The following is a 9,792-nucleotide window of genomic DNA, read 5'->3' as shown; positions in this document are numbered from 1 at the left end:
GATTCCCAGAAGTGAGAAGTAAAGCGGGCGTCACGATCGGAAATGATTGAAATTGGTACTCCATGCCGAGACACTACTTCTTTAATGTAAATTCGAGCAAGTCTCTCCAATTTGTTTGATTCGTTGATTGCCAGAAACAACACGCATTTAGTCAATGGATCGACAATTACCCAAATAGTATCACATCCACTTGGTGATTTGGGAAGTTTATATATGAAGTCCATGGAGATTTGTTCCCATTTCCAAGATGGGATTTTTGGTTGCACAAATAGGCCAGACGGTTTTTGGTATTCAGCCTTAACTTTGGCGCAAGTTAGGCATTTCATAACATGATCAGCAATTTCAGCCTTCATGTTGGGCCAACAATACCACGTCTTTAGGTCATGATACATTTTGTCAGACCCGGGGTGAATTGAATACCTAGACCAATGTACTTCATCCATCACGAGTTTTCTTAATTCTCTGTAGACTAGAACCCACACTCGGTCCATGAAGTAGTGGAGGCCGCCGGATTTTAATTCCAGGTGTTTGTCGGCACCGTTGAAGGTTTCAGATTTCTTATTCTCTTCAAGGATTCGAGTTGGGCAAAAAGGATTTGATCAGGTAAGCCAGAATGGATGGTTAGTTGTAAGGCTCAAGCACGCCTGGGTTTGGTTTCCTTTCAACTTAGGGCATCAGCTACAACGTTTGCTTTACCCGGGTGGTATTTTATAGCGCACTCGTAATCATTCAAGAGTTTGACCCAACGACGCTGTCGCATGTTTAACTCCTTCTGCTCCAGGATGTGCTGAAGACTCTTGTGATCGGTATATATAATGCATTTAGTACCATACAAGTAATGTCTCCAGATTTTCATAGCAAAGACCACCGCACCCAACTCCAGATCATGGATCGTGTAGTTACTCATGAATTTTGAGCTGTCTTGAAGCGTATACGCTCACTTTGTCTCGTTGCATGAGTACACAACCGAGTCCTTGAATTGAGGCGTCTCAATACACTATGAAGTCATCTATTCCATCTGGTAGTGACATAATAGGAGCACTATAGAGTTTGGTTTTTACTAGCTGAAAGGCGGACTCTTGAGGTTCACCCCATTTGTAAACGATTCCTTTTTGAGTTAGGGCGGTAAGGGGCTGAGCGATTTTCGAGAATTCCTTGATGAATCTACGATAGTAACCAGCGAGGCCTAGAAATTTCCGGACTTCCGTGGGTGTTTTTGGGGTTAGCCAATTTTTAATAGCTTCGACTTTAGACGGATCAACATGTATTCCAGTCTCGCTAACCATATGCCCAAGGAAGTGGACCTCGTGAATCCAGAAGTCACACTTTGAGAATTTGGCGAAGAGTTGCTCCCTTCTTAAGAGATCTTGGATAAGGTGAAAATGTTCTTCATGTTTCCTTATTCTTGGAGTATATGAGAATATCGTCTATGAAGACGACAAATTTGTCAAGGCATGGTTTACAGACTCGGTTCATGAGGTCCATAAAGACTGCAGGAGCATTAGATAACTCGAACGGCATGACCAGAAATTCGTAATGGCCATACCGAGTTCCAAAGGCGGTCTTCGAAATGTCTTCCTCACGAACTCTCAATTGATGATAGCCTAACCTCAAATCAATTTTTGAATATTAGCTAGACCATTGCAATTGGTCAAATAAGTCATCTACACGAGGAAGTTGATAACGATTTTTAATCGTCACTTTGTTAAGTTCTCAATAGTCGATAAACATCCAGAAAGACCCATCTTTCTTCTTGACAAATAAGAACGGGGTTCCTCATGGAGATATGCTAGGTCGGATAAAACCCTTCTCAAGGAGCTCTTGGAGCAGGGCGTACAATTCCTGAAGTTCATTCGGTGCCAATCGATACGGGGCTCGAGCAATGGGCGCCGCTCCAAGAACTAAGTCAATTTGGAACCAACCTGCCTATGCAGGGGAAGGCCAGGCAAGTCATCGGGGAAAACATCGGTGAAGTCGCAAACGATAGGAATATCCTCGATTCTTTCCTCCTCGGTTTGCTTATCGGTGACAAGGGCCAAAATGGCGGGATAACCCTTCTGCAGATATTTCTGGGCTTCCATGCAAGAGATTATGCCCATGACGGTATCACCCCTTTTTCCATAGATGGATAGGGTTTCCCCGTCAGGGAGAGGGATGCGAACGATTTTTTTCTGTCAAAGGATTTTAGCTTGGTTTCTAGATAGCCAGTCCATTCCAACCACGTCATCGAAGCTGCCGAGTGGAAATTTCAAACGTATAACCAGAGAGAAAGAGTTTACACCCCTTAAGTATGTGAGAGGTTTCAATTAGTTTACCATCTGCGAGTTCTACAATGTGCTTAGATTCTAAGGGAGTCGGGGTTGAATTAAGTAGTTTGCCAAAACTTGTGGAGACAAAACTCTAGTCAGCACTGGTATCGAATATGATAGAAGCAACACAGTCGTTTAAATGAATTTACCCATAACAACATTTGAATCAGTCTGAGCCTCACCTTCTTGGGTCGGATTTATGATAAGGAAGATTGGAATCTTCTCAACCTCCTCAAAAATCGGCTAAGTATGGACTTCGAGCAAGCCTAGACAATCGAGCATGGTTTTACTACTTCGAGCAAGGTCTTCAGAACCTTAAATGGTTAATTCTTCTAAGTGATAAGGCTTCGAGCAAGCTACACTTCAACGAGCAAGAGTATTCTTTTATCGAGCATGGATTGCCAATCGAGCAAACAGCTTGATCATACAAGTTTTAACCAAGTGTTACGAGCACAGGTTGATCGAGCACATGGGGACAAGCAAGGATGCAATAAGAAGATGTCACGTGATCAAAGCAAGGACTTCGAGCACAGTTCAGTTCCTGAGCAAGATTTACATCCGAGCATACTAAAGCCTGCTGAATAAGAAAAACTGAAGACATCAAGAAGAATGAGCTTGCTCAATGGACGAGTTCGAGCAAAGCATGAATCAGTCAAGAGGAATGACGATTGCTGGAGGATAATATCTTCACTGAAGATATTCTAACTAAAGTATGCTCAAGGACATTCATCGAGCATACCTAGCATAGTGAGTCTGCTCGAGAAAGATTGTTACCTTGCTCGAGGACTCAACACTTGTATCATTTTGTATTTCATTATGTAATGATTAGGAACTTCTAGAAGAAATGTCAGGGCCTATAAATAGGGGTCCTAGGATTCCATTTAGGACACGGATTGGCACACGGATTTACAGGTTGGCACACACAAAATACGAAAAACATTCCAAAAGAATATTCTATTTGTTTCCTCGTATAGCCGCCGCCGTCATACAAGAAAACCTAGACATTCCTTTCATTGTTTCATTTATGAATCATTTAATACAGTGAATCTTTATCTTTGAATGTGCTTTTACTGATTATTTATTATTGTTTCGTGTTTGCTATTTACACTCCTTCGTTCCCACTCGTTGGATATCCTGATTCCGCTGGGATATTTAACAAGCCTTTTGGGTAATCGAGTCGGTGTGTTCTTGTCAACCTCTAGAAGGTTTCACCCGACTCACAGTCCTGACAAGTGGTATCAGAGCTTGTGTAAGCTCGCTGAAGGCCACGGGACTGAAGGTGTGTGATAAAGCTTGAAGCTTTACTCTGTTTTACTGCTACGAATCTCAGATCTGATAAAAAATGGAAGACCAGGAAGTTTCTACCAACAAGATTCCAAGGTTTCTTGGACAAGAAAACTTCATAAAATGGAAGGTGCTCTTCGAAGCTGCTGTTAACTACAACGACCCAGAGCTATGGACTTCCATTACTGAAGGAAACTATGTTCCTTAAACAGCTTCGAACAATAATGCCACTGTTGAGCTGAAAATGAATAAACGAGACGATAAGTCTCTGTCTATGCTAAAGTTTGGGCTTTCTTGGGAAATTTTGACAACTGTCAATCATCACAAGACCGCAAAGGGTATATATGATGCAGTTATCGAAATGTTTGAAGGGAATACTGAATTAAGAGACATCAAGAAAGACAGACTGAAGCAGCAACTTGACAGGTTCAAGTTTAAAGAATGAGAAAGATTAAAATCAGTCTTGCAAAGGTTTATGACTATTGTAAACGACATAAGGACGACTGATTTGTAGATCTCTGACTTTGAGCTGAACAAAAAACTTTTATCATCCTTATCCGGAGAATGGTACACTGCCAGCAAGTTTATCAAAGAAAAGGCCAGTTTTCCCAACTTCAAGTTGGATGATGTGATTGCCTTTCTCAAGGCTGCAGAACATGAGATGATAGAAAACCATATAATTAGGGAGGACAAGGCAAGTTTTCAAGTGAACAATGCCCTTGTAGCACCTATGGGCAACCTCTCAATCAAGAACCAGCACCCTATTATTGAGGAACCATCAAACACAAGTTCAACTTGCAGTGGCCAATCAAGATTTAATGTTCAGCTGATTGAAGATGACACTCCCTTTGCAGCAAATGGGCAGTCAACATTTTTGCAGAACAATAATGCTTAAGGAATAGATTATCAATTATTGTTCTCTATGTTTACTGAGTCATACCATGCTTTTGTCACTAAGAACCTGATCAACACAAGTATTGTGCAGGAAGATCTTGAGCAAATCGATGCTGATGATTTAGAAGTCATGGACATAAAATGGCAGGCAGCTATGTTAGCTGTGAGAAGCAAAAGGTTGTATAACAGAACAGGAAGAACGAGTTTTAATGGACCAAATGAAAGAATTGGCTTTGACAAATCAAAAGCCATCTCTTATAACTGTCAACAACCATGACATTTTGCTAGAGAGTGTAACATGCCTAAGCAAGTTGGCAATCAAGTGAACCAGAATCAATTCTACCAGAACCAAAATCAGAACTTCCAGCACCAGAAAAATCAGATCACCAACCAAAACCCCTATCAAAATCCGAATAGACCCCAGCAACAAACATTCCTACCCCAAAGAAACAATCAAATGCAGTTTCACTTAAATCAGAACAGAACTAATCAGGACAATGTGAACCAGTTGAGAGATCAAGGAAATGTTGCTGTAACCAGGGTTCCACAGGATGGGGAATTTGATTGGAGCAACCATGTAGCTAAAATAGAGAAGGAAAATGTTGCATTTATGGCTAAAGTGCATGACAAGCCTGAATCCTCAAATTCTCAGGTACAATCTGATGTTTCAATTTCTGATCTTCTTATTACTATTGAAAAACTAAACTAGGAGATTGGAAAGTGGAAAACTGAGTGTGGGAGAAAGAAAGCCTTCTTGAATGTATATGAAACAAGAGAAGCAACCTATGAAAATCAAATCAAGGGGCTTGAAGAGGATTGTATGATGGCATACCAAACCCAATCAAGAATGACAATTGAAATTGAAGGGTTGAAGAAGATGTATGCAGAAGAGAAAATGAAGAATGTTGAATTGCTGATTCAAATGGAATTCTTGAAGAACCTTGTTTCTATAGGTAATATAGTGGGTTATGTTGATAAAATGACTGAGGAAGAGAAGTATAAAAAGGTGCCACCACCTTTTTGTGACTGCTATCCACTGAAAGTAGACAAGGAAAGCAGAAGTGAGTATCTTAAACAATTCAAGAATGTCTTTGATGATAAGGCTGAGTTTGTGAAGAAATATGCTGATGTGTTTGTGGACAAGAATGGAAAGTTTGCAGTAAAGCAGAGTGAGGAACCAGAGAATGAGAAAAATGAAAACACGGAAGGTGAGAAAAAGAAGTGGAGTGAGTACTCTAGTGAAGATAGTAACTGCAGCTGTGGAATCTCAAAGTCATCTAAGGGAAAGCAGAAAAGAAGATCAAGCAAAAGGAAAAGTGAAAAGATTCCTCTTCTGCCAAAGATGACTCCAAAGATGAAAAAGCACTATGAGAAGATTAGAAGAAAACATGTGGTGTTTAACATCTGTTCAAGACCACAGCCTGAAATCAAGAAAAGAACGGAAGAAACTGTGAAATCTTCCTATAATCAGTCACATCCTCCAATCTATCTACTGTAACGCCCGTAAATCTCGTTAATCGGCTCGATCATTTATAAATGTTGGTCAAAAAGCCGGGGTTTCATCTTTCTAATTTAGAGCCTTGTAATACGTTTTAAAAGTCCGTTTGTCCATCCTTTTTTCCCAAAACATCTCCTCTTACGACTTAAAGTATTATACTAGTATGTAGCACCCGACATTTTCGTTTATCGGCATGCACGTTGTGGAGTTTGAATATTTATCGGGCTTGACCCGGCATTCTCCCGGGAGCTCCTTGCAAACCTCGTAAACGTTCCCACTTAACTTTCCACCCAAGTTGCTACATACTTCAATTTGGAGGGACTTGGATGTAACTATTTTATATCATAAAACAAAAGAAAACTCTAACCCTAAACCTATTTGCAGCCGTCAGACCTGGACCCCCCCTGCTCGTTTTTCTTCTGCCCAGCCAAGTTTCAGCCGTGAAAACTTCAATTCAAGGTCGGTTTTATGATTCCCCATGTCTTTTACACCTTAATTGATCATATGAACGCGCTTATTGGTCGTTAAGATTGAGTTTTGATGATAACAGCTTGCTGACAGATTCATATACGTTTATTGTAGGGTATGTAACGTGATGTTAATCCACTGTTTTTGATCAATTCTTGATTCCATGATGTTCTACTTTGAGTCTAGTTTCTAGAAAGGTATAATACGTAATTTTTGGACGAGATTTGAATAGTTTTTATGAATTTATAAAATCGAGTGTCAAAGCTGATGCGGGATGACGGATTCTGGTCTGTCTTCCCGACGTCATAACCTTTTTTGACAAGTCCAAATTGGTTGGTTCCACTTCTGGAAGTTATTGTTTTGAGTTAGGAACCAAACCCAATTGGAATCGTTTAATTTGGTTCGGTAATGAATTTTATAAAAATAAAACCATTTTGTTGCGCGCTGAAATAGCTGCACATACCTTTCTGTGTTAGAAGAATTTTTATGATTTTTGTGTCCAATAGAAAAATATAATAAAAATTTTTTTTATAAACCTAAGACATTTATTAAAGTCTGGCAAAAATTTAATAATTTAATTCAAAGTTTATCATATGTAATTAAATGCATCTTCGCATGCTAAAATCTGCACGTTTTACTCGTTATTAATCAACAAGTTCGTTTTAGGCTTAACCGGTGGTTTTAGTAAGTTGAAAGGTTTTAGGGGCCTTGGGCCAAGTGTTGGGCCTCGGACCAAGTGGTTGGCCCTCGGGCCAAGTGATTGGGCCTCGGGCCAAGTGGTTGGGCTTTGGGCCAAGTGTTGGGCCTTGGGCCAAGTGGTGGGCCTGGGGCCAAGTGTTGGGCCAAAGTATTGGGCCTTGGGCCCAGTTGTTGGGTCTTGGGCGGGAGTGTTAGGCCTGAACGGCCCATTAGGCTAGAGTGTTCTTACAGTCTAGTTTAGTAACGCGTTGTGTATAATTTACAGGCCCTTACTTGTGAGTGTGCACTTAGGGATTTCCTAGCTCGTTACAGGTGTTCGATCAATTCCAGGTGAGTTCATGATGCCCTTTTTACTCTTTTACGTTTTGGGCTAGCATACACACCGAAATACAATTTTAAACGATTTTACTCGTTACAGTGAATTGAATAGTTTTACATGGTCTCACTCGTGATGGTGCATTTTGAAAGCTATATTTGAATTATTTTATATGCCTTAGGATATTTTAGACTCGTTCATGGTCTTGTGTCCTTAAGGTTACATACACTATTGATGGTCTAGACTCGAGGACGTTAGCAGACTTGGTAGTAATTGAATATGAGTAGACCTATCTACTTAGTTCCCGTATGGGATGATATATATATATATATATATATATATATATATATATATATATATATATATATTTATGTAGGAATATATATATGTATGTATATATGGAGGTATGTATGTACGTATGAGGATGTGTACCTTATAGCCTACGATTGTGTAATGATATTTAGTTTCTCATGACTAAGAATGATGTATGTAGGCTTATTGTTGTGTGTGTGCATGGTGATTCACGGCCGGGTCAAATATATTACTCGGGTTGTACCCGTGGTGAACAGGCCCGTGTGACGTGATCATCATTTTGGCGGGTCAAATATATTACTTGGGTTTTAAAATCCCGTGGTAAAGAGGCCCGTTGGATGTTGAGCCATGATCGGGTCAAATATATTACTCGGGTTGTACCCGTGGTGAAGAGGCCCGTATCACGTGCTTGGATGTGTGAGCCGGGATCGGGTCAAATATATTACTCGGGTTGTACCCGTGGTGGAGAGGCCCGTATCTCGTGCTCGGATGTATAAGCTGTGACCGAGTCAAATATATTACTCGGGTTTGACTCGTGATGGAGAGGCTCGTGTCACATGCTTAGGTCTTACCGCGTCCGGGTCAATTATATTACTCGAGTCTTGACTCGTGGTGGAGAGGCCCTTGTACGTGTGTTCGACGATGATTGTATTACTTGGTGAATTATATATAATATATTTTATTTATACCTTCTCTATTGTTTATAACTATAGCTTTAAAATAAAGTATGAATTATTGTTTTTGAAAACTTGAACTCACTCAGCTCAAGCTGACTTTGTGTTTATGTTAGATTGACTTTCAGGTTGAGGATTAGAGATTTCCGCTTGGATGTGCTAGAGACTACTCGGACGGTTAAAGGCACATCTAGTCGAAGAATTAATAACGCAAACTGTTTCTTTTAAATTATTACCATAAGTATTTAAATTTTAATTTTGGTCACTTTCTTGGTTTTGGGAATTTTGATGTTATCTATTCCGCTGTTTACTACTCTGAAACGATTTTAATGAGATGGAGATTTCAAATAAAATGAATATTTTATTTACAATTGATTTTGGACACCTGTACCCGTGTTTTGGGATTTTTAATACTTAAAATTTTCCGCTGTTATTTACTCTGAACTTGTTTTAAATACAAAGAATCGTTTGGTTTTAAATTTTTGTGAATTTGTGGATGTGATTACCAACTGTAGGATTCCCGGGATTCGGGGTCTTACATCTACTCTTCTCAAACCACGAACTTTTTGACATTGGAGATGTGGAGTATGTTCCAACGAGAAGATCTGTTGGAAAAGAAAAGGGAAGCAGTTTAAGAACCCATTCCAAGTTCAAGCCTGTAGTATTTGTCAAAGAAAAATATCATCTGGAGCCTGATCTGAACAAACCAATCAAGATGGACTTCAACAATTCACTATGTCCTAAGACCTCCCTAGGTTTTGATTTCCCCAAACCCGGTGACAAAATTAAAGATAAGCAATTGCTTGAAGATAATGGGGAGTTATGCAAAGGTCTGGTGCAAGAAGTGTGATGCATATAGTCATCACACTGACTCTTGTTGGTTTGAAGAGGAAGAATTTGAAGTTCCTAATGTGGTTTGTGGGTTTGATATGAAAGGATACAAGAAAATGTATCAAAGATATTTAAATGTAGAAAAAGGCAGTTCAGATGATGAAAAGAAAAGGTTAGTGCTTGAGAATAGACTGAAACAAGTCTTAAAAATCAAAGATGAACCAATTGCCTCTAGCAAACCTGCAAAGAACAAAAGGTCTAGTGATAAAGGAAAAGAGAAGATTAGACCTGGTGTTCTTAATGGACATGAGAAATTTCTGATGAAGCAGGGCTTTGAACCAAGAGGGTTCCAATAGAAGACTAAGAAGGAGGTGATTGAAAAGAAAAACTATGTGATTGAGCAAATGAAAAATCTTTCAAAAAACAAGTTGTGAAGAATGGGTAAGATTCAGACACAAAAGAAGAATGTGAAGTTGTGTATGAAGACCCACTTCCAGTTCCAGTTCC

At 39.6% G+C, this 9,792-nt stretch overlaps 1 protein-coding gene across 1 annotated transcript; it reads right to left on the bottom strand.

The window, feature by feature from the left end:
* Positions 1-989: 989 nt before the first annotated feature.
* Positions 990-2,099, bottom strand: LOC143560138 (putative mitochondrial protein AtMg00860). The gene is made up of 2 exons (XM_077048513.1): positions 1,923-2,099; positions 990-1,427 (listed from the first exon to the last, which is right to left on the bottom strand). The coding sequence occupies exons 1-2, from the start codon at positions 2,097-2,099 to the stop codon at positions 990-992; spliced, it is 615 nt and encodes a 204-aa protein (XP_076904628.1).
* Positions 2,100-9,792: the final 7,693 nt, after the last annotated feature.

This window comes from Bidens hawaiensis, unplaced genomic scaffold (genome assembly GCF_021521415.1).
Source record: "Bidens hawaiensis isolate Kalapana, Puna unplaced genomic scaffold, B.hawaiensis_p1.1 tig00001143_1, whole genome shotgun sequence".
Taxonomy (NCBI): domain Eukaryota; kingdom Viridiplantae; phylum Streptophyta; class Magnoliopsida; order Asterales; family Asteraceae; genus Bidens; species Bidens hawaiensis.
The sequence above is the reverse complement of the archived record's forward strand: the minus strand, read 5'-3'. Positions and strand labels throughout refer to the sequence as shown.

Bases quoted from the DNA above. Each gene is read 5' to 3' on its own strand.
- LOC143560138 (XM_077048513.1), bottom strand. From the start codon at position 2,099: ATGGGCATAATCTCTTGCATGGAAGCCCAGAAATATCTGCAGAAGGGT. The intron at 1,428-1,922 runs GTTGGTTCCAAA...TCGTCTTCATAG, and splicing joins GCCTTCCCCTGCATAGGCAG to ACGATATTCTCATATACTCC.